The sequence below is a fragment of the Prunus persica genome, chromosome G1, assembly GCF_000346465.2.
Source record: "Prunus persica cultivar Lovell chromosome G1, Prunus_persica_NCBIv2, whole genome shotgun sequence".
Classification (NCBI taxonomy): domain Eukaryota; kingdom Viridiplantae; phylum Streptophyta; class Magnoliopsida; order Rosales; family Rosaceae; genus Prunus; species Prunus persica.
Genome location: NC_034009.1, coordinates 34,376,064 through 34,399,747, shown reverse-complemented (window position 1 = coordinate 34,399,747; position 23,684 = coordinate 34,376,064). Strand labels below are relative to the sequence as shown.

The following is a 23,684-nucleotide window of genomic DNA, read 5'->3' as shown; positions in this document are numbered from 1 at the left end:
GCAGTGTTTACTTTATAGTTGACCATGACCAACCCAATATGGGCCAGGCCTCCTCAACCTGACCCATTGACGACCAAGCATTTTAATAGAAATAAATAAAATATTTTTTGTCTAAATAAATATAAAAATACTTTTTTGTTTTTACAGTTGGGATGGGAATGGGACAATGAAACTGCGACCCACAATCTCTAGTTCGCGGACATCAGCGGCTTACATGGTACGCTACAAATCGCCACCATTTCGTTCCTGTTCGTATTCTAATTTTCGTTCGTATTCTCGTATATGGACTCCTCATCTCTTCTCTTCCCCGGTGGTAATTTTATTTTATCTTATTTTAAAGGCCTATAATTAAATTTTTAATACGAGTTTTGACGTGCAGCAAGCAACCTGCAAGCCAGCCCCGGTCCCCGGTCCCCGGTCCCCGGCACAACACAACCTTAACCTTCTTCACGAGATCAAAAGGGAGAGAGAGAGACACTCCTCTTTCCAGATCTAAACACTCGTCAACGTCATCGTTTTCGATGGCCCTTCACTAGAAACCTCCGAGACTCCCCAGTTACTTTCCAATGGAGTCCGAACTCAAAGACCTCAATTCCAAACCGGCAAAGCCCGTCGCCGACGACGGTTCCGGAGAGCCGGCCCACGACGATGCCTCAGGCAAGGATGATCGCCCGCTTCTTAAACCTGACCTGGCCCCACAAGTCTCCACCGAGGAGCTCCAGGAGCTGGAGAAGAAATGCGCTGCGTACGTACGGCGCGATGCGTACGGCACCATGGGACGCGGCGAGTTGACGGTGAAGGAGAAGGTGTTGCTGGGGCTTGCCCTGGTGACTCTGGTCCCGATACGCGTGGTGCTGGCCATGACCATCTTGGTAATCTATTACTTGATTTGTCGGATTTGCACGCTCTTCTCCGTCCCGAATCGCGACGAGGAGCAGGAGGATTACGCGCACATGGGCGGTTGGAGGAGGGCCGTGATTGTCCAGTGTGGCCGCTCCTTATCCAGACTTATGCTCTTCGTCCTCGGCTTCTATTGGATCAACGAGACCTATCGGATACCGTCAGATGCTCAACCCAATCCCACCACCGATGTACTCTCTCTCTTCCACACCACACACACAAATAAAATTTATCTGTGAAATTTGAGTAGTGATTTTTATTTTTATTTTTAAATTTATGACATTTTTGTTGTTGATTGGATTAGTGCAAAGATGAGGGCGAAGAAGAAGGGACTGAAAGGCCTGGGGCTATTATATCCAATCACGTTTCGTATTTGGATATCCTCTATCACATGTCTTCTTCCTTTCCGAGCTTCGTTGCTAAGGTCTGTTGCTTTCTTCAAATATTTATTCTTTAAAAAATAATAATAATAAAAATTTATCACTCCGCTATCAAAATTTTCAGACAGAATCCACTCTTATCTATTTACTTATGTATATATGTAATCATTCTGATCTAGTCGCTGACGCATTTCTGTTTGGGTCTGGATTTTATTGGTGCAGAGATCGGTGGCTAAACTTCCTCTAGTTGGCCTCATCAGGTTCGTTAAATTCGTTTTACCTTCCTTCAATTTCATCATAAGAGCACCATTTTGTCTTTGTAAATATCTCTAATTTCTCTTCTTCTAGTATAGTATTAGTATACCATAAATTTTACGGGAGGGAATGCAATTCAGTTTCGGATCCTTATTTTTTACAGCAAGTGCCTCGGTTGTGTCTATGTTCAGCGGGAGTCAAAGTCATCTGACTTCAAGGGGGTTTCAGGTACTTAAATTGTGGATATTTCCGTGCTCTTTGTTCTCAAAATTTGTGGAACATTGCGGATGCTCCTATTCTTTTTGGGAGGTTCCTTGTACTTGATAACTATAGTGACCTGGACACAAGCATGCCAGACATATTGAAGTCATGAAATTCTTGCTGAAACAAATCTATTGCTTTCTGATGTTATTTTACTTATGTGACGATGTTGTTTGATTAATGTTTGTGTATCATTTGCAGGCGTTGTGACTGAAAGAGTTAAAGAGGCACATCAGAATAATTCTGCCCCACCAATGATGCTTTTCCCAGGTTATAATTTTAAAAATCCATTGCCATTCTATTTTTCCCGTTTTGCATGACTGATTATTTGGCGGATTGGGGGCGACTTTGCAAGATTATGTTATAACCAAACCATGACAGTAGAAGAGATTTCCCAATATAATGAGTTTTGAGTTGTTCTTATTCTTGGATGTCTGAATCATCATTTACCAAGCTATGAATTATCATGTAACTATGACTAAGCTATCATGGCAGCATTTCTGTTGTGTGCGCTACTATGCTGTTAACTTTTTATCTTTAATCTTTTCTACAGAGGGCACTACTACAAATGGAGACTTTCTTCTGCCATTCAAGACAGGAGCATTTCTAGCAAAAGCTCCAGTGCTTCCAGTTATTCTTAGGTATCCTTACGAGAGATTTAGTCCTGCATGGGACTCAATATCTGGGGTGAGTGTTTCTTAAGCATTTTCCATGATTACCTATAAAGAAAATACATATATCATGTACAGTAATTTATACATAATACAAATAATAGGAATTTTGGGTTTGGGAAAGTTACTGAATGTGTCTCTCAATGTCCTCCTACCGAACCACTGTCTGGTCTTTAGTTCAGTAAACTCTTGGGAGAGCTGGTGGTTTGTTTATTTTTATTTTGAATTGTTACTTAATACAGAACTGGCTAGGCACCGGAGCTTGCAGTCAGTGCTGCTGATAGAACTCTCAGGCTTGAAAACTATTTCATTATAGAGGCATATTCTCTGTTTTACTTGGGCCGTTAAAATCCAGCCAAATGAATTATACACTTAGTGTTTACTTTTTAGTTCCCAGTCAAATGCATTATATATACTTCCTATCACAGTCTTCTGGATTTACTTTGTTTTCAGGTGCGCCATGTGATATTTCTTTTCTGTCAATTTGTGAATCACATAGAGGTCACAAGGTTGCCTGTTTATTACCCCTCGCAGCAAGAAAAGGATGACCCAAAACTCTATGCGACCAATGTCAGAAGGTTGATGGCCAGTGAGGTATATGTTCCCCTTGAAAGTATATTATGAAAATAAGATTACATCTTACTTTTCTCGCTTGAGATTTTGATGATCAACTAGGTAGATATTAATCATGGGAGCTTATGGTGTTTGTAACTCGATTCCATCTGTGTTTCTGTTCTGTTTACAGGGTAAAATGACTCAATCAGATATTGGACTTGCTGAGAAGCGTGTATATCATGCTGCTCTTAATGGTAATAATAGCCGTCCTAGTGTTTTGCATCAGAAAGACGATTGATAAATTTCATCGCCTCGCTCCCAAATGATATCTAGTGGCAGTTGAGTTTCATAGTTTTGGTTGGTATTCGATCATGATTGCACAGCCACAGTGAGGGGGTGGTAATTATCATTATTAACTTGTAATGATGTGCCATTACTGAGCTAAGCCCATGGTGTGCCATTATTGACTTGTAATTCCAAGCTGATGGAAACTGTGGCCCTTATAAGAGAGATACGGGGTCTTAATGTGCTGGTGGATCTTTAACGCTAAAAGCATCCAATAATCTGAGAGAGTATAGTGTGTGGTATTTGTATATTCAACATGTTTAATGCATTGCAACCGCCTTAGACGAAACTTTGCACCTGTAAATCTGAAGCATCTCTTTCATGTTCCTGCAGGTTTGTTTTCCCAATGCTAATTCGGATCGCCATCTGTATATTCGTTGTATGATTCTATTTGTTATAGGGAAAAATTAAAATGGATATGGAATGCAGAAGACTAATTTTTGTTTGGTCAGATGAGATGATTTTGTATTTTTCTGATGCGTTGCTGTGGATTGATGGTGGCATGGCATTCTTAAAGCAGGCATTTTCTCGTTTCTGACTCTTGTATGTTCTTCTATCGGTTAATGGAGGGGAGGGAATGGGATAGGGGAAGTTGCTTTATGCCGGTAATTTCCGAGCTGGTCTATATTGTATTGCATTACTCATATCCATTAACAGTACAACAGTTTAGGTTGTGATTGTTTTTATGATCTATCTCAATCTCTTCCTCTCTACTGCTTCGTGTACATTTTATCAAACGTGAATCCCATTCCCGCCTCCTAAGCCTTACTTGAGATGGGAATCAAAGTTTCTGCACGTTGATGCATTCATTTGCCAAGACAACGATGTTACAAGCTACGCTAACAGCACAATTTACACTTGGGAGGAGTTTTGTCACGTCTAACCTATGGAAGAAAAAGGAAATACAAGCATTAAAAAAAGAAAAGAAACAAGAAAACTGGAGATAAAGAGAACTGATTAGCAATTCTTCATGAATAACTAGAGTTACAACAATCACAAACATCAGTCCACAAACCTGGGAGAACAAAAACAATCTGAGTGATGGCAGCTTTCAATTGCTGGCGCACAAAAACTTAGCAACAAATTCCCCTCGTTAAAGGTTATGGACGCCCCGCCAGTCATCATACTATAGAACAGTTTCTCTCACCTTTCCTTCAAGGAACCATTGTTCGACCTTCTCAATTCCCATGGCGGTAAGCAGCCTTTTAGGGGTGACTGTAGAAATAACGATGATGATGACAATTGCTTCTGCCGCATTGAAATAGAAGACAGGCAACTGAACGTACTTCTCAAACTCCTCTTCTCGCTGTCGTATGGCTGGCAGTTCGGGTCGTGTTGCACAGAAGAAATCTTTAGGGCTTCAGGAAGTACGCAGTTGCATATTGAACCTACCACATATTAATAATCACATGGAATAAAGTTAATTTCACTTTGGATATTACACACACTCCTCCAAAATATACAAAGAGGACCAGATGAAACACAATTTGTAACCATACACTCAAAGAAAGATCTTAGCAAACGACAATCAGAATTCCATACACTGATTAATAAATCTACGGTAAAATCAATCGATACAATCAGCAACCAACAGCTATTGAAGGAAAGAACTGGGTTAATTAGTGTAATTCATCCGGAACATGTTTTAAGGTTGCTAAAATTTTCACTCTGAAATTTTCTGGCAGACATGGCAGGCAGGCTTATACGCAGCTTTAAAAGAAAGGTAATGGAAAGTCTCTCTCACTGAACTTATGGGGAGGTAGACAACAAATAAGGGATTAAATAACTAGCAATGATTCAAGTATAGTCAAATGAGTGCTTAAACCCAAAATGGCTAAGAACAATTCTTGATGGAAATTTTTGTGTGTAAACAATTCACCAAATCAAATTTCATGTAACTCTGAAAAGAGTGGGTGATGAAAGAATACCTATTTTTGCCAGTCGATTTACCCATTTGGGAATCGATTTTCCGGTTAACTTGTGACAGATATCCCTGCAGAAATGGTTGCAGTTCTTGACAATCAGGTGATATGTATCACCATTGTAGCTCAAAGACTGGCGCTCCATAAACTCCCTAACCTGAGTAGGGTCCAAGGATGTGGTCCCAATAAATATAGACTTCCTGAACTTGAATCCTGGGCATTGGCGAGGTTCAACCTCAAAAACACCACTGGTAGGGTAGTCGTGTGCTCCAAATGCATATTCTACACCATGAACTGCACAATGCAAGTGAACTATTAGAAACTCTTGAAATTACATTGAATTGAAGCAGCATAAAAGAAGAATAACAATAGTAATTTGGTACTTTATTCCTTTGGAATTTCAGAAGCACCAAACCTATATAGCATTCAGTAAAACAAGAAGAAACATAAGACTCAAAACCCCCACAAACCCAGGAACAAACAGAGGTATGGCTCGGATTGAACACGACGTACATTAGGCAGGTAATATAAACCGAACATAAGCTACCTTCAACACCAGAGTGAAAAATTCCAAGGCCTGCCCAATAGACGTAGCCATTCATGGGTGTTAAATCATATACATTGAGATAAACTGGTGCTTGTCTCGGATCAGAGCGATCTGACTTTGATTTGGGAAATAAACAAAAACGGCCAGCTGATTTGTTTTTCAATTGATGTGGGGCAATGGCTCTCCATCTTTTCTTCAATTCAAATTTCATGTTTCTTTGATAGTATAGCCAGAATTCAGTCAATGCTTCCAGCCTGTGCATATGGGTGAACAGAAAGGCATTAGTTATGTTTCAAAGAACTCCAACTAAATCCGGAGGATGATAAAGGAAACGGCAAGAAAGAAAGAATGAAGAAGAGATTTTAACAGAGCCAATTATTCTCCATATACAGACTTGTTAACATGTCAGAAACCATCACAGCACCGCACAGGTTGACTTTAATTCTAATTTCTTTTGAAAATTAGTTAGTTAGTTAGTTTGAATACATATGAGGTTGGCAGAGAGAGGGTGGCTTTTTAGTCAACTCAAAAATCTTAAGAATGAGTAATCCAACAAATTATAGTTGGCAAACAAGAACATTTGAAATTGAAATCACCCAAATGCATCAAATACGTAGTATTAAAACCCGAGGATGAAATGTAGTGGTATTAACACCAAAAGCTCAACACAAATTTGGCTCATTTGCATGCAACAGAAATCAAACTCAACAGAGTTTTCTGAACAACCTTCCAGTCATTGCAGATTATCAATATCATACATTTCGTTGTAATTTTTTTCTTTTAAAGAAAGAAAGAAAGAAAGAAAGAAAGTTTCCTGCTGTCTAACTAAACTATTATCGAGAAAGAGAAAACTTAATCCAATAAATATAACCCTAAACTTGAATTTTAAGTACTGCTTTGACCAGAGTTGCAGCATTATCTTCAAGTCAACAGAAGAAAATGAACAATTTAGATGGATAATCAAGATAACAGGCTCTCCAGTGCAGATCTCACAGTATACAGAGATCTACATCAGATCTAGTTTGACGAGTGATGAAGCAGAGAAATACGTAACGAAAAATAACAAATAAATGAGCCTGCTTTTTTCATTACAACTTAACAGGCAGCCAAGAACAAACATTGTAGCCACTAATCTTACGCTAAAACAAAAACAAAGGAAAAAAGGCAGAGTTATTCATCCAGAAAAAGAAAATTGCAGACTTGTGGTTTCTGGGAAAAACTAAAGAAGGAAAAAACATTGAATTTAACAGTCTTTTCGAAACTCAGTCCATTAAAATTCCCACTTAATTGTTCGTTTTCCCGAGATTTCTCAGCTTCCAAACAGGAGGACCCAAAAGATAATCAACACCCAGCAGATAGAGGGAATAATAAAGCGAAAGTAATTTAAAGAAAAAACGAAAGAAATATTCTGAGAAAACATGGAGAGTCGTGGGACTCACAGATTCAGAGAAGGCAGTAGTCATTAGAGAGGAGCAAAACCCAACTTGTCTAAACAGTAAAACAGCTGAGTTTCAGTTCAGTATTTTCAGAGCCAGAATGCCACCAACCAACTGCAATGAAATGAAAGGCCTTTGTATCCTGCTGCCAGCTCTCTCTCTCTCTCTGCTAGTGTGCTAATGTGCTGTGTTTCTGTTAAATCACAATGTTTTGGAAAAATCTGATTCTGATGGCAGGAGGAATATCATTATTAGAGTGTAAGAAAGCAGTCACCTCTATTATTATTACAGTGCCAAATATCACTGTCAACTTAATGCAAGTCTAACTCTTTTTATTTTTATTTTTCTTCATTTATTTTTACTTTTTTTCAATTTAATCTCACCAACAACTAAAACACTAATTAGGGAAAATTGAATTGGTGTTAATGGATAATATATCTCCGTGACCTGAAGAAGCAGACTCGAGTAAAGTAACTTCCCTTTCTCAACGGATTGGTGCGTCGTCGTTTTCTGTTTGTATTTCTTCTGGGATATGAATGATCAGAAGAAAAAAGAAATTTAAATAAACAACTTAATGATAGTATCTTCATTTTTTTTTAAAACTTAAACAATTGCTGAGGTGTCACATCCACATGTGCCCATAATTATTAGGGGGCCTTCATAATAGTTTTTTCTGCAGCCAGACGGTGAGACAATTAGTCAATTTGACTTGTGGGTAATAAATTTCAAAGAAAACAGAAGTAGAAAAGAAACAGCAGCACAAGGACAATTTACAGATTTAAACACATGTGAAAACAGGAATTGCCATAAAGTTTATACCTAAACGTGATTAGTGTTCTTTTCAAAAGAAGATGCTTCTTTCTGTGAAAAGACCAATTGTTTTAAGTTAACAATAAGTAGATGATTAATGACTTTAAAACCCAGTTCAATAATTCAATAATTGCTTAATAATAATAATAATAATAATAATAATAATAAACCATATATTTTTGGTATTAAAATTTGAATTATTACTACTAGTATGTCTTCTTTTTTTCTTTTTTTATTAAAAAAAGTTTAGGAATAGGGGAGGCTACCCATCTCAAGGTCAGGACATACTAAAGCCTCTTTGAGAACTTACAGAAAGAGTCTTAGTATCTTTTTTAGTTTTTACAAATTACCCATCAAAAGAGATTGTCGACAACAAAACTCAAACCTAAACATTAATAACGAAGAAAACTATCCTTACAAATTCAAACAATTGGCCTACTAGCATGTCTTTTGATTATAGCAAAGAAGTGAGTATTGACAAATGTGTGGGTGAGCAACAGTATTGGCAGCTGATCTTTTAAGGCTTCCACGGACATCTTGTTTGTGCTGCCTGCCTTCGTCTACTTTCTAATTCCCTCCTCCTATGAACATTCAACACCACTACTCATTTAATATCAGCCAGCCCTGAAAAATATCTATAATAATAATTTAATTAATTAATTAATAGACACTTAGACAGCGATCGCTAAATTATGAGTCAAGTGAAATATATATGTCCACTTGCATTGTTTGAAGACTCTGAACAATCCTTCTCATTTATAATATGATCCACCATCAGATTCTTCATAGTTTTTTAGGGGGACAATGAAAATAAAATCCCTAACAAATGGACTGAAGTCATCTAATATTAAGTTGCAAATATGAGTTATATCAACGTATCTGTCACATTTCTCCCGAGTTTAAACATCTTCCCCCCACATTAGAATTATGATTATCGTTACTGTCCAAAAAATAAAAATCTAATAGAAATTTATTACATGTAAAAACTTTGATTATGAGTATGTGGGTCCCGCGGCAGTTGGCGGCATCAATCAATCGTATCGTGTCGATCATCTAGACAATAAGGTGTTCGTATTGTGTATTCACCAGATTGCAGTGTCGTTTTAGCGCGAGACGACAACTGTAGTTAAAAAATTAAAACGCTAGAAACGACAAGCGTATTGTATTCATGTGAATAAAGCTGTCGGGTCGAGTCGAGTCGAATGGTACAGCTGGTAAGCCAAAACACTTTTTAAAATTAGGATGGGACCCAGCCGGTCAGAGTGTCCACTGTCTTTCTTTTATAATTTTCCATTTTTGGGCACAGTGTCTGTCGTTTTAACTTTTAATCCAATAGTGGTGTGGTGGTGGTAATTTAGGCAATTTCTTTCTTTCTTCAAATTGTTAATGGGCTCAGCATGCGGCCCATCATATATAGCTATAGCTTATCTGCAATCAAAATGATATAAACATTTATGTGCACTTCAAATTAACAAGAACTGAACCAGTGTGTCTTTTTCTGACGGGCGGATTCAACTTCAAATTGTCAAAGTGCGCCAAGTGAATTGAAATGATTCCAGGCTTCCTGTATGCCCCAAAAGACAAAAAATAAATGAGAAACAAAAGAAAAAGTATGAATTGGCAACGCCCCACAAGTGTTTATGATGTGATTCTTAGTAAATTAGGCACCTGCAAGATATCAAAAACTTTGGCTGCAATGTATTTGTGATGTGAAGCAGCACCTTTCTGCTGCAGCTTATCTGGGTGTAAACAGAGCAGAGCCCTTTGGTATGCTCTTTTCACAGAGTTTCCTTCAATTACATCAACAAGTGGTACAGTCTTCCACCCGCTCTCAGGCCAAAGAACCTGCCATGCATAAGATAAATATTTAGTCAGTTCCATTCTTAGAGTGGCAACCAAGTTTTTATGCCTTGAAGCATACTATTATTATGCAGTATTAGAGGCTGATCAAAGAAAACTGCAAAATGACAATACGAGAGTTTGACAAATCAATGCTCTCACATATTGCATAGTAGTCAATAACGAGCGTATGTTTCCTTCCTTTCCTCTTGACCACTGTCGTATCTTCGCATCAATTGCCTGCATTTTATGAACTAGTACATTACTGCTAGAAGGATAAAAGACAGAATTGTAGCAGCATGCTGTGTTTGTTTGCTTTGTATTTTACCTGGATTTCTTCATGATTTTCGCCCGCTTGTGGCTGTTTCTTCTCATCTTGAGTCAATTCTTTGACCTGCCAACAATGTAATAGCTTATCAGAAAATCTGGTAGGAACTATGACTTTCACAAAAAGTATAACATTGCTCAAATTCAAATTTTAGTTCCTTAATATTATTGTTAGGCATAGTATGCAGAAACATAATTGGCATGGGAATTCCGAGTTTGTTTACTTCAATAAAAAATACAGAATGGACTGAACGAAAATTCATTCATGGCAAATGAGTGCACGTTATAAGAATACAAGAAAAGATGAAAACAGTTGTTTTACGGAAGAACCACATACCGGGAAGCACTCATCTGCATCTCCAGTAATAGCCATGGGGTCGTGAGGAACTGATCCTGTCAACACTTAATGAATAAGATGTATGTTGTTTTGTTTGCATAGGCTAGCAATCTGTTCAGGCTTAGCTCAGAAATTTCCCCATAATGACTAACGATTTCTAGTGTTGTTGTCTACCACTTCTTCCTCCACTTAAGTGTTTAGCTAAGCCACATTACTTATATAGGATTAAGAGAACTAACCACTACTTGATGCTGAGACGTCTTGCCCAGGAGCATTACTAAGTACATAGCTAGCAGTCTTTGCTTCACAATATTCTTTCTCTAACTGTTTGAGATCTTCATTCATCTGAAAAGAGTAGAAAACAGAATAAGATACTTAGCAAAATGTTGAAGAAAACATATTGTTAGTTTTTGGGTATGTGAACTCAAACCATTCTAACTTGATTACCATGATGGAAGCATTTAGAAATGGGCTTTTCACATTGGACTTTTGCAAGTCCTCGAACATTCTTGCTGCGCTAACACTCGCTTCATTCTCTGCTCTGAAAGCTCCTTTCTCCTTCGTTTTATATCTCTGACTTCCAAGGTCACCATCATATGCGGGTTTGCACAAAACTTCTTGGTTGAACATTTTAACAAAGTCCTTGACCTTACCCTTAACTTTGCTTCTTCCAAGATTATCTCTTGAGTTCCTTGGTGAACCTTGGAAACTAGCTTTATCAACATCAACATTCGTCAAGGAACTCCTTTTTCCATTCTGATTTTTTGCAATTTTGTTAGAGCCAACATCTACAGATGATTTTTTGGTGCCTTTGACCCTACCACCCACTTTAAATATCTCATCATTGCCTGCATAAGAAAATACAAATGTGGTGTCAGAGGCAGTATATCATGAACCCGTAACAGTAAATACATAATACAACATACCTTGTTGAAAATCATCATCAAAAAACAAAGAACTATTAGGTTTTAGATCAGGCTCGCTAACTTGTTCCAAAAGCACAGGACTTTCTTTTTGTGGGGCTTTGCCAGAAGCTGTTTCAAGTAAAGGATAAGGCTCTATATCTTCACTTCTACGGCATGAGACCGTATTACCAGAAACATCTTCAATAGTTTTATGAAGTCTGCTGAAGGGTTCTGATTCAGCTACTGGAAGAATTAATTCCTCAAAAAATTGGCATGGTTCTACTTTAGCAGGACCGCTTTCATCAAGAAGCAAGTCATTTTCTTGTTTGTTTGGTTCCAAGGTGGGAGACCTAGTATCTGCATCCGCATCCGCATCCGCGAGTGGATGCGGATGGTCATCGGAGGGAAAATCAATATTAGGCAGAGTGGATTTGGGTGATTGCCTTGCCATACTCTCATTAGCAGCGCATTCATTAGTATTTGAGTGTTCCTTATTGTTAGTCCTTTTCTGCCCTCTTGAACCAGTCCGTCGCCCAAGAGGCATGGCAATTGGCACTCCTTTGCTTGCCCACTTGTATATTGAGAAATGAAATTGAAACGGACTGCTAGAGGTTGGACTTTCTTTACTCTTTGAATCCTGCTCCAAATTGCCTCCTGTGTCTGCTTTATCAGATGTGGCCAAGTCTGAGCACCCCTCACCACTACCAGAAAACTCCCGGGATCGGATATCATTTTTCAAATCCTCAGGACTTTGGATTGAGTGGCTTGAAAATCTAGAAAGGGAAGTAGTACGACTAGTGGAACCAATTGTTGGCAGGTCCACCCCTTTGGTTAATCTGGTAGGCAGGCTGAGAAATTTAGAGCCATTGAGGTAATCAAAACATCATGTATAACGCCCAAAAACATAAAAACATCATGTGCAAATCAGAACACAAAACATGGAAGTGTGTTCATAGCCAGAACAGATTTGGTAGAAGAGTGATGTGAAGTAGCCAAGTATACCAAATTACAATGAACAAAAATTGCAGCCACAAGAATCGATTAAAGAAAAAAGGACCTAAACAAAAGATTAAACCAATTACTAGCTGCCACTCAAACATATTCTATTTCTTCTCCCTCAAGATTCTATGGTACCTGAATTGTCTGGACAGTGAAGAAGCCGCAGAGGGCTCGGCTTTAGGGGGCAGGGGCCGGGCAGGGCTTAAGACCCTGGAACCTGGTGCTGAAGAAAAAGGGTCCCGCTGAAGCCTCCTGGGACTGGAGCTGACCGAGCTATTGCCTCTAAATATGTCATCAAAGAAGTTATCGCTCTGGGTCCTCCTTCTGTTCATAGACTCATCCCCAAACACTGGCTTCTCAGTGGAACCAGACCAAGCTTCATTGTCTTCGTCGTCGTCATCATCAACAACCCTTTTCAATGTATTGTTATCTGTAACTATGCTGAAGCTGTACCTCGTTTCATGAATGGATGACCTCCTAGGTGGCCCACCAAACACGTCATGAAAATCAACATCTGAGTTTTTGTTGGAAGTACTGGGCGAAGAAGAAGCAGAGTTCATGAAGAAACTTTGAGGACTGTAGCCCAGAAGAAGGCCCTCTCTTTGTGAAAATCTCTCCATCTTGGTCCCTACCCAGTACCCACTAGCTGTTCACCGAAACAGAGCATGCAACCAGAAGACAATTTGAACGAGAAAATTTGGCGGGCAGCTGTTCTTGAAATCTCTCTGCTGAAGTGAAGAATGGCAATTAATGGGTTCGGCCGTACAAGTTCATTGAAACAGTTGCAGAGGATATTGCGTCGGAAAATTCAGATGGAGACAGAGTGGGCTTTAAGGTTAAGAATGTTTTAGTGGGATTTGAAGCCACACAACACAAAGACAGTGGATATGAGTTTTTTGGATAAGTGGAAGAGTCCAAAAGACTAGAGGGGAAGGTATTGCCTTATTGGGCAATTAGGATTGTAGGATTTTGTTTTGGTATGCACGGGAGAATCTGTTAATTGCTGTGCATCTCATGGTGACCATTATTCAGAATTTTTTTTGTGACTCTAACGAACTTGGTTATCCCATTCAAGCACAGTCAGCAATTGCGACGATTGCCTACAAATGCTGAGAAATCCTGATTACAAAGAGACCAGATCTCTTGGTGATATCTTTTGTGGTGATCAAAAATAGGATAAAAGTTCTTGAAAAGGTAAGAAATGGTGTGAATTATATGGGCTTCATGCTCAAATGTTGTTTTGTGTTGATTAAATTGATTACTCTGAAACGTCATTAGCAAAGTCTCTTCATGAATCATGCAAGTTGATCACGAGCAAATTCACCGTTACGATGATAATTCCAACCCAACGAGGTTGTATACACAAAATCCACTTTAGAAGAAATTCAATCAAGTAAATATACAGATGACAAAGCTGTCAAATTGTCAATCACCAAAGATGGCAAACCCTTATGTGACATTTCTTGGTATATATATGATACAGAACGAACGTCAGCTCAGGAGACACTCTAGTGAAACTCAGAAAGTTACTATCCATACAAAACAAAAATTTGAAAGGAAACTCGGGTGAAAAGAAGAAGAAGAAAAAAAGAGACTTTGAATTGGCCTCAGAAGATGCAATCGATTTCGCCTCTACCTGTATCAGTTGAATTACAGAGCGTGTGTACTGTTTAGCCCATCCATGGGTCTGTAGAACTATCACTACTACCATTGAGAACCCTCAGGGAAAGGTTCTAGTGCATCTTGCTTGCCGTTAACATAGAACTCCATAATTGCCTTCATCCTTGGAAGTTTATCTGGGTGGTAATTTACATGAAGGATTACTGGTTTCAATTTTTTCAAATTAGCATCTTTCCTGACTGTCTTGAAGAGGACCTTGCTGTTCATAAAGAGATAGAAATCCATAGTTCTCTTGGAAGCATGAAGCCCATCGTACCCCGGATGTGAAGGGAAAAAGAGTTCCTCATTGAACACTGCTTGGTCCCATGCTTTTTCCTTAGAGAGCCGTCCAGCCACACGATCCAAAAGCTCAATTGAAGGAAGTGTAGGTCTTATGTAAAAGAAACCAGAGTTATATACCCATATCCTCATTGTATGAGCATAGCGAGCCCAACCCATAGAAGGTTCATCAAACACATCATTAAATCCATAAGCAGTCATGTTATTGTGACCATCACTCATAGACTCTACATCAGAATCCCGATAAAGATGATTGAAGGGGTTCTGCAAATATACTATATCAACATCTGAGAGAAGAACACTGTAACCTAGTTGCAGAAACTCCCTCAAGATACGAAATTTCAACCCAGAGACGGCATGGTTACCTCCTGTCTTTGCAATCGAATCAATACCCTCATCTGGATCTCTCTTGTATACAGGAACATCATTAGCTATGCAAAATTCTTCAATCTCGTCGTCTAATCCTACAACTAGATAATTGGTTATACCAACCCTCTTGATGCTAGTAAACCATACCTCCAACATGGCTTTCACATTTGAATTTGCAAGTGCAACTATAAGCTCTTTCTGAACTGCAACGTCCTCCAAGATCTTTGCCAACCTCGGATTCACAGATTCATCGGGAATGACAGTCGGGTTAGTTCTCAAGCCCTTGACAGTACCAAGAGGGCCAGCCTTATGCGGTTTACCTAATACTGAAAACTGCTCATGTGCGTGATCCTTTCCTTGTTCAGCTAGCCGTAGCTTTTCAGTTAGATCTTGAACCTGTTTCTTCAGCTCATCATTCTTGTCCGACAGTGATCCAATGTCAGACCTCAGCTTGTTTATCCGTTCTGTTGATTCACATTGGGATGAGCTAGTCTGCAAATGCAGGTGGGCATGTAAGGCCCCATAACATAAGCTATACTATATCGAAAGTTAAAGAGATCAGCTTTATAATACTTTCTTTTTAAAATACCAATCATGAAACAAGCCTGTAAATATAATGCAGTTCCTTATTGTTTTACGGACTAGAATTGATCGGTGAATTAAACCCAAATGCTCATAACGTAAGTTGTATATATAAGTTTAACTCTACATATAAAGTTCAACCGTCAGCTTAATGCCGTTGAAGATTGAAAGCCAATCACAATAAATCTAAGTAAAGAAAAGAAATCCCAGCAAATGCAAACTGGCATAACCAAATCACTCAATGACGCGATTAAGATTGTATAAGCGCCAAATTTAAAGTTAAAGAAATTAAATTAAAATTAAAATTAAAGGAGCAAAAAGTCAGTCAATTTGGAACCGAGATCCGAACCTGGAGATCCAATTTCCCGAATCGACGGCTTTCGATAGGCGGATCCGAGCTGAAGAATCCGCGCGGAAAGAAGAAAGCGCAGACAGAGCCAAGAAGGACTCCGACGACAATGGCTGTCACTATTCGAGATCCACGAAATGACTGGGTCTTATCTCGCATCAACGACCCGTCTCTACGACCCGCCATGCCCTCCTTCCCTTTCCCTCGAGCCGTACACAGTCGTTCTTGAGAGAGTAAGAGATAGAGAGAGAGATGGAATATCACAGTCGCTGATTAGGGTTCTAGTGCTGCTGCTTGAACTGAAAGTCAGGGAAGCGAAGGTGGAGCTGCTCTCTCTCCTTTTATGAATTATCGAAAATGCAAGCGGAGCTACGAGGAAGGCTTTGTCGTTGCTTACTCTCTCCTCTTCAAGAGAGTCCGACAGAGAGACGAGCTGGATCGAGCAGGCAAGGATCCGGTGTTTTGCATACAAGGAAATAAAGGACCATCATTGCTCTCGTTTTTTGGCATATCGGCCAAGATTCGGGGTTTTTTTTAGGCTGCTGTAGTTTGACTATGACATCCGACAACCCGGAAAATAAAAAAATAAAAATCGATTGGTGCGTGAAGTGAAGGTGGTATTTTTCAATTTTCCAATTACCTTCTAAATGCTTACCACAATACTCTTTTACCTTTCAAACAGTTAACAAATAAATAAAAACGAAAAAGAAGAATATGACAAAGAAAAAGTTAAATGTTACGCCAAAAGAAAAAAGCAAAAGGAAACGCTTTACCAAAAAAATAAAAATAAAAAGCAGAAGGAAATGCGGTAGTAGCAAGGCTTTCAACTTGGAAGGGAAATATTCCCATGGGAGATGAGACAAGGACAGACCCAGATATATTTCCAAAAAGAGGCCACTATATGTCTCTACATTCATTTGATACCATTCGCACAGGAAGTCAAATGGGCCTCAGAACCAAGAAGAGTGCGTATGGATTTTATCCACACATGAGAGAAATGAAACTAAATAAAAACAATTTACAAAAAAAGAGTGAAATGTAGCATATACAAATGTGAGAGAGAGAGAGAGAGAGAGAGAGAGAGAGAGTCCAATTTTGTGTCATGCATCACTCGAACTGGTTACATATGAAACTACAACAGTTATATCATCGAGCTTGCCACCATAATAACGGAACCCTGCATCTTGAGCAGCAGTCGAGAAAGGTGTCTGCCGGTCTCTATCCTGAGCTCGTTGGCGTGCCAATGCCGCTATCTTTTGTGCTGTCACCTGAGGCCCCAAGCCAGCTCTTATGGCATGAACTACCACTGCAGTAATCTCATTGTTATACAAGTTGTCAAACAGGCCATCAGTTCCGGCAATTATAACATCCCCAGGTGCAACAGGAACTGTAAAAACCTGAATCAAACAAAGGAAACTTAGCTTGTGATATGTACTACAATCATTCCAGGTCTCATTTCACACATTGCTACAAACTCAAAAAAAATCTATTTCAAGATACTAATCAACCATCGTAAAAAAGTTTGAGAAACAAAAACCAGATATCGGACAGCAAGTATTGCAAAGAAATCAAGAATGAAACTCACAAGTGGAAAATATATTACAAACCAAGAATGTAATGAAGAATAATTCGTAAGCCATTAGGTAACAGTCCTAAAGAAAATATGTTGCTGACCTGGCCAGAGCTAGGTAGATCACCGTTGCTTCCACTCTCCAGTTGATAGGTAAAGTTAAAATCATGCTGTTGAACAGGGGATCTAAAGACGGTGCACCCATCTCGAACCACTATGAACCCACTGTCACCTAAATTAATTGCATGAATACCCTGCAGTGAAATCGCAAACAGTTAATTTAAGTTTCTAAATAGTCAGTATGATAAGATAGCAATATTTCAAGATTCTTGAATATATAATAAATATCAACACAAACTGCTCTTACAAGAAAACAATGAAGAGTTTAGACTTCCGAAGTTAGTTTTACTACATCCGGCTACATAAAGAGTTAATTAGTTCAACATAAGCCATTTTTTAAATGGCCTCAGAAAAAAAGGATATGTGTTCCCTTGACTAGCATGAAGCAAGAGTATCAATTTGACAGACATGGTTAAAATGAAGGGAAGTTCCATACCTGTTCTGTGAGTGCTATGATACATGCTGTTGAGGAACCCTTGGCCTTTGTGCTTGAGTGAGCTTTCTCCAATACCCTAGCAGGGTCAACTGAACCCTTGGGCTCCTCCTGAACAGCAGCTACAGAATTAGACATCAGTTCTCTGGAATACAATCCAGAATTAACACCAAGATCTGCCCAGCCACCAACACCATCTGCCACCCCTATTGCTTGTTCATTCACACAAATGAAGTGAGCATCCTCCCCGCCAGTTTCCTCTTTATCAGGATGGGGCAGGTAATATGATCCTGAAGTTAGTTTTAGGGACTTTCCATCTGTAACCTTCCTGTAATCATTGTAACATGCTTTAACAAATGCTGAGACTCATTGCACTACTTAAATACAAACTTAAATGCCAGTACAACTACATAAAACAACAAATAAATAGAATCTAAGAAACAAAGATGGAAAAACAGAGAATGCTACTCACCGATCAGATGAATCTGCAGAACTTGAAAGTTGCTCCTCAGGAGCAGAATTATCAAAAGACACGTCATGGGCAGTCCCAGCAGATAAGCATGTAGACGAACTATGAAATTCTCTTGACCCTGATCCTTTAGTTGGGGAGGAATTAGACCATCTCTTTCCAACTTCATATATGAAATATCCAAAAATTGCATTAGTGTTGGATAGCCCTCTTTTTTTCAAACTCATGCTAGCTGCTTGAAAACAGTCAGAACCTTTCCTGTTGTTATAAAATGTACATGAACTTTCGGGTACCATTGAAAGAAGCCCACGCCTTGAAGTAAAATTATCAGGGTAGCATCCCCCAACTACAGTTCTTGAACCACAGGCAGCCATAGGTTTATTCTGAAACTTGCTTCTGGTTATAAACTGACAGGGCTCAGAAAGCGCACAATCAATATGATAGCCGCAAACCTGAAGTGAAGGCCCTGACACAGATGGGGTTGAAATAATACGCGAAATCTCTCCAACAACAGATATGTTCTTTCTTTGGTTAACCAACTGTGAATCCGACCTTGCAGCAAAAACAGTGCCTGGTGAAAGAAACGCATGGAGATCTGAGATAGTTGAAAATGGTCTGGATTGGAACAACTTAGAATTGCCAAACAACAATTTTCCTTGCCCAATTAGCCCATCTAGTGAGTCCTGAAGCCCACCTTCCTGCCCTACAATCGATCTCTGTAATGCAGTCCTAAGCTTTGACAAATGAGAAGATGGCATCTTACCCTCTTAAACAAAGGAGCTTAGCTTCAACCCCTCTAGTGCAGAGAACACAAAGGTTTCCACTATGCGCAAAATTAAATCTCATAACTATCTGCACATCTATTCTTAAATTAATTCAATACGGGATCCCCTTCTCCCACCAATATATCACAATAATTCAGAAACCTGGGAAATAAACAAAGATGGTGCACAATTCGTATCTGCACATAGCCACAGACAAATATATATAATCACACACACAAATCAGAAAATTTGAAAAGAAAAAAAATACAGTAGCAAGCTAACAAGTATCTATCAACATCAAGATATAACAAAATTCCCGGAAAACAGTAAAATGAAAATACAATTAACCAAAAAAACCCAAAAGCCATAGTTAAAATAATGGAACATAGCCGAAAATTTTAAAAAAAATAGAAATCTCACCAGGCTTATCGATCGGAATCGAAACTCCAGCCCTAAAAAGCAAGAAGCAGACCCAAAAACCACTACGAGTTCTTCGAATCCCAAATCTCCACTTATATTATACGAAACAGAGCTCGGGCTAGATGTCAATCTTGGAGTTAGGTGGCACCACGAGCCTCCATATCCAACTCTCTTCCCCTTCAAACTCCCACAAATTTCACGATCGTCTTCAACGGTTTAAAAAAGGTAAGAGTCCAGAAGTTTCTTATGGTACGGGTTTTATGCTAGGGCTTTTACTTCAGATTGTTTTTGTGACTATTTCACCACTGGTCGTACTGATATTTACGGAACACGTCTGCTCGTTTGTGATCTGAAACGAGGGGGGTTTGGTAATTATGAGGACAACTAAACAACCAGATTGGACCGGTACGTGAAGACTTTTATTATAAGCTTTTACCGTAATTTTCATGATTTTGTCCAATATAGTAGGAAGATAAGCTGGTGGTCTTCGTTCGCTTTGGTGCGCTGCGAATATACTTTATGTTTTGGGAAAATACATCCGCCGTCGGATTTTACTTATATTTGCAAAATGATCCCCATATGCTTACAAACCAACCCCATACTTTATCCTTATGACAAAATAACCCCGGACCTTAATCAAATTTAATCTTTTAACTATAGTGATCATTTTATAAAATAAAACAGTTTTAAGATAAAATCTATATCTATATATATAAAGCAAAAGGCAGAGAATGGTGAAACATTCAAAATACCAGAAAATGCCATTTGTTAATTCAAACATTAAGAATTAAAATTATTAATTAAATGAGGATAATATCGTAAATTCACATTTTTTAATATTAAAAAAATTAAAATTAAAAACAAAATAAGATAATAGGTCCTACTTTTATGGAACATAACTACCCTGTTATTTTTTCTTAATTCTAAAAATAAAAATAAAAATAAAAAAGAAAACCAATTGGCACATGCGTGAGCATGTGTCAAGGGGCTAGTATATATAAAGCAAAAGGCAGAGAATTGTGAAACATTCAAAATACCAGAAAATGCCCTTGGTTAATGCAAACATTAAGAATTGAAATTATTAATTAAATGAGGATAATATGGTAAATTCATAATTTTTCGTATTAAAAAAATTAAAATTAAAAGAAAATTCAGATAATGGGTCCTATTTTTATGGAACACAAATATCCATTATCTTTTTTAATTCTAAAATAAATTAAAATTTTTTTTTAAAAAAAACCTCTCGCATGTGCGGAAGCGCGTGCAGAGAGGCTAATAAACCATAATGGTCAATGGGATTGGATTGGTGGTTTCTCGGCTATGCCTTGCGTCTTGCTAACCAACTTAACTGTTTTCCTTTGAATTGATTCAGAGTTTCTTTACTTATACCAATTGTAGTACAATGAGAATTAAAATGGAATGAGATAATGTAAGATATATCATAAGCAAAGTGAGAATAAAAGTATAAAATAGTTGGAAGCATTTAAGTGGATTATAATAGTTCCTTTTGCATTTTCTTGTTTATTCTCCTTTACGCATTTTGGCAGAATGAAGGTGGTGGCTTCGTCTTTCTTGAAGATGCTTGTGCCTATTCCAACTAGGAAATCAATAAGAAATATGATTATGGTGGCTATGGACTTGCTCCATAGTGAAGCCCTGGTGAAGAGCACTCACCAGCCCAACAAGGCCCTGCCCAAAGAGCGTTCGTATTGTTAGAATTACTAGCTAAAGTTACGAGCCTTGAGATAATGTACATAATAAACAAACGTTCTTTCAATTATTTTTCATTTCATGATTTCATCGAAGGAGCTTTAATGTACAAGAAGACATATAAACCCCAAAAAATTTCAGTTTGGAATCTTCCTGAAGAGGATTTGAGCGCCATACTGGGGCTGTAAACTTATAAACAACATTGGGGCATGAACATATGTAGGTGACACCATGACAGAATAGTGCCGGATGATGATTGCTAAGACCAGTTTTGCTTCAACCAAAGCTAAATTTTGACCTGCACAGATTCTAGGCCCCAGACCAAATGGAAAATATGATGCTAAATGCCTTCGAGACTCCGAAAACCTCATCGGCTTGAATTCATTGGCATCTTCTCCCCATATCTCAGTGTCGTGATGGACAGCAGTCAAGGCCAAGTAAAGTTGTGTGTTAGCAGGAATGTCCAGGCTCCCAAGCTTGACCTTGTTTGATGTTTGCCTCATTAGCATCACAGCCGGAGGGTAGAGTCTAAGTGTTTCGTTAACTATCATACTTACCTGTTCAAAAGGGGACATCAATAAACAACATGTGAGAGGAAGCAGCAACAAATTTGTATAAGTTAAGTACTACTTTTAATTCAAAGCACAAAATTAACTTATTTCCCTGCCAATGTCTTGGAACTTATAAGAAACTGAGATACTGAACTTACAATCTTAAGGTCATTCAGATTCTCTGCAACCGGAAGCTTATTGCTTCCACAAGCGCAATTTACTTCTTCTCGAGCCTTGCTTTGCCATTCCGGATGCAGCGCAAGAAGGAGAAGTGCCCAAGTCAAAAGATTGGCAGTTGTTTCCTTTCCTGCAAAGTAGAAGGTCTTGCATTCATCAATAACTTCTTGTATCTCTAATTTCTCCTCTTCACCATCCTGATTCTTGTAAGAAGACAATAACAGACTAAGCAGATTTCTTGAATCTTCTCTTGTTTTGCGGTTATTCACAATCAACATCCGTATTGATTCGCGAGTTTCCTTATCTAGTCTCCATCTCTCTCTGTTATTCTTGGTAGGCAAAAACCTGTTTGCAAATGAATTTGACGAGAAAACACGATGGATATTGAATCCCTTTTTCAATTATTGAAAGAAAACCACCTGACATATGCATATACAAATATTCAATGTAACAACCCAACACTCTAAATTTCATGTCATTTACCACATTAAGATACATCATAGCAGTTCAAAAGTATAACAACAAAGAAAGCATGCTTTAAATTTGAGAAGTAAAGTCACCTGAAGCCAGGGATGTAGATGCTCCTGACTGCCTTGGAGAAAAGATGCATTTGTTGTTCTTGTAAGTTGAAAACTCGCTTTCCCTCCTCGAAACTGCTTCCAAAAGCTGTCCTGGATATAATATCTGCTGAGAGCTCATGAAGTTCCTTGTGCACATCCATCTCAAACTCATCTCTCCCTCCTCTTACATCCTCCCATTTCTCCAACATCTTCATGGTACTAGCCACAATCTCTGGCACCCAACCCTGCATTAAAGAAAAGAAAAATAACCCAACAACAACATCAAATAGAAAGCACTTGGTATTATGCATATCAAATTTGACTATATTACACCTAGTACAACTTACACTATCAGAAATTAATACCCATTTTCGGAATTTCACTTCTATTAGATTGACTAGAGGGGTATTTGAGTTTGTGGTTACCTTGACTTTCTCCATTTTGAAGGCCTGATTCACAACCCTTCTGTGAAAAGCCCATTGGTCGCCTTCGAGCCCAACAAGGCCCTCTCCAAATAGAATCTTGGTTAATGGGGTAAACGGTATCTTTTCAAACGACCCACTCGTATTCATAAGCACTTCTTTGATCATGTGAGGGTCTGCTATTGCCAGCCTGGGCTTCGGCCCAAACCAGTACAGGAAATTCTTCCCGTACATGCGGGACCACCGGTGGTAAAATGGGGACGCGCGTTGAAGGATGTCGTGGTCAAATGCGCTTCGCTTCGACTGAGCTTCTGCAAACAGACGGCGGATCTCGGCCGAGTTCCCGAAGATCGGACGGTAGGGCGGGCCCCTTATGCCTTGCTTTTGGAAGTGCCTTTGTGTCCTCAGTGGGACCCATATGGTTGAGCACACAAATTTGAAGAGGAGGATAAGAGGAGGGACAAGCAAAACAAGAAGAACCAGATGCATCTTGAAATCGCAGAGACAGAAGAGAGTGAAAGAAATGGAGATTTCAGAAGAGGGTTAAGATTTATTACTTTTAACGAGAGAGTGAGGCTACACTTTCTAATTCCTACATATACATCATGCATGACGTAGACAAAAGTATCTTCGAAAACACAAAAGATTAGAAAATAGTATTCAGCAGCAATTCTACAAGATTTGCCAAGTTTTCTTATATTTCTCAATTTAATAGAAACATAGCCGGAGGGTTGAGTTGC

The 23,684-nt window shown here is 38.7% G+C and overlaps 6 protein-coding genes across 11 annotated transcripts; 1 reads left to right on the top strand and 5 right to left on the bottom strand.

Annotated features, from left to right (window-relative positions):
* On the top strand, nucleotides 148–3,976 carry LOC18790166 (lysophospholipid acyltransferase LPEAT1). Of its 3 annotated transcripts, none has more exons than XM_020565279.1 (9): nucleotides 148–217; nucleotides 380–1,091; nucleotides 1,205–1,324; nucleotides 1,503–1,540; nucleotides 1,699–1,763; nucleotides 1,998–2,066; nucleotides 2,350–2,483; nucleotides 2,921–3,061; nucleotides 3,213–3,833. In XM_020565279.1, exons 2-9 carry the CDS (start codon nucleotides 567–569, stop codon nucleotides 3,318–3,320), a joined length of 1,200 nt encoding a protein of 399 aa, XP_020420868.1. In that variant the 5' UTR covers nucleotides 148–217; nucleotides 380–566; the 3' UTR covers nucleotides 3,321–3,833. The 3 variants fall into 3 exon arrangements, with proteins under 3 accessions (XP_020420868.1, XP_020420873.1, XP_007222843.1); XM_020565284.1 differs by lacking the exon at nucleotides 148–217 and having other exon boundaries at nucleotides 285–1,091; nucleotides 3,213–3,276; nucleotides 3,701–3,976; XM_007222781.2 differs by lacking the exon at nucleotides 148–217 and having other exon boundaries at nucleotides 286–1,091; nucleotides 3,213–3,835.
* On the bottom strand, nucleotides 3,999–7,845 carry LOC18791551 (deSI-like protein At4g17486). Of its 2 annotated transcripts, XR_002271973.1 has the most exons (5): nucleotides 7,276–7,845; nucleotides 5,837–6,090; nucleotides 5,296–5,583; nucleotides 4,383–4,755; nucleotides 3,999–4,251 (listed from the first exon to the last, which is right to left on the bottom strand). XR_002271973.1 is itself a non-coding variant. In XM_007223686.2 (4 exons), exons 2-4 carry the CDS (start codon nucleotides 6,045–6,047, stop codon nucleotides 4,511–4,513), a joined length of 744 nt encoding a protein of 247 aa, XP_007223748.1. In that variant the 5' UTR covers nucleotides 6,048–6,090; nucleotides 7,276–7,845; the 3' UTR covers nucleotides 4,155–4,510. The 2 variants fall into 2 exon arrangements, 1 of the variants encoding a protein (XP_007223748.1); XM_007223686.2 differs by having other exon boundaries at nucleotides 4,155–4,755.
* LOC18788877 (J domain-containing protein required for chloroplast accumulation response 1) lies at nucleotides 9,427–13,435 on the bottom strand. 2 transcript variants are annotated; one of them, XM_020555324.1, is made up of 9 exons: nucleotides 12,625–13,435; nucleotides 11,512–12,338; nucleotides 11,033–11,433; nucleotides 10,825–10,930; nucleotides 10,586–10,641; nucleotides 10,250–10,315; nucleotides 10,084–10,161; nucleotides 9,751–9,927; nucleotides 9,427–9,646 (listed from the first exon to the last, which is right to left on the bottom strand). In XM_020555324.1, exons 1-9 carry the CDS (start codon nucleotides 13,107–13,109, stop codon nucleotides 9,608–9,610), a joined length of 2,235 nt encoding a protein of 744 aa, XP_020410913.1. In that variant the 5' UTR covers nucleotides 13,110–13,435; the 3' UTR covers nucleotides 9,427–9,607. The 2 variants fall into 2 exon arrangements, with proteins under 2 accessions (XP_020410913.1, XP_020410914.1); XM_020555325.1 differs by having other exon boundaries at nucleotides 11,512–12,326; nucleotides 12,625–13,434.
* LOC18789707 (arabinosyltransferase RRA3) lies at nucleotides 13,828–16,483 on the bottom strand. The gene is made up of 2 exons (XM_007222316.2): nucleotides 15,749–16,483; nucleotides 13,828–15,309 (listed from the first exon to the last, which is right to left on the bottom strand). Exons 1-2 carry the CDS (start codon nucleotides 15,932–15,934, stop codon nucleotides 14,194–14,196), a joined length of 1,302 nt encoding a protein of 433 aa, XP_007222378.1. The 5' UTR covers nucleotides 15,935–16,483; the 3' UTR covers nucleotides 13,828–14,193.
* Nucleotides 16,606–19,892, bottom strand: LOC18789716 (probable protein phosphatase 2C 55). Its single transcript, XM_007223202.2, has 5 exons — nucleotides 19,525–19,892; nucleotides 18,344–19,301; nucleotides 17,875–18,199; nucleotides 17,423–17,572; nucleotides 16,606–17,145 (listed from the first exon to the last, which is right to left on the bottom strand). The coding sequence occupies exons 2-5, from the start codon at nucleotides 19,096–19,098 to the stop codon at nucleotides 16,849–16,851; spliced, it is 1,527 nt and encodes a 508-aa protein (XP_007223264.1). The 5' UTR covers nucleotides 19,099–19,301; nucleotides 19,525–19,892; the 3' UTR covers nucleotides 16,606–16,848.
* LOC18792014 (cytochrome P450 734A1) lies at nucleotides 20,987–23,595 on the bottom strand. 2 transcript variants are annotated; one of them, XM_020559074.1, is made up of 5 exons: nucleotides 22,948–23,595; nucleotides 22,523–22,767; nucleotides 21,944–22,307; nucleotides 21,361–21,791; nucleotides 20,987–21,326 (listed from the first exon to the last, which is right to left on the bottom strand). In XM_020559074.1, exons 1-4 carry the CDS (start codon nucleotides 23,431–23,433, stop codon nucleotides 21,372–21,374), a joined length of 1,515 nt encoding a protein of 504 aa, XP_020414663.1. In that variant the 5' UTR covers nucleotides 23,434–23,595; the 3' UTR covers nucleotides 20,987–21,326; nucleotides 21,361–21,371. The 2 variants fall into 2 exon arrangements, with proteins under 2 accessions (XP_020414663.1, XP_007223273.1); XM_007223211.2 differs by having other exon boundaries at nucleotides 21,271–21,791.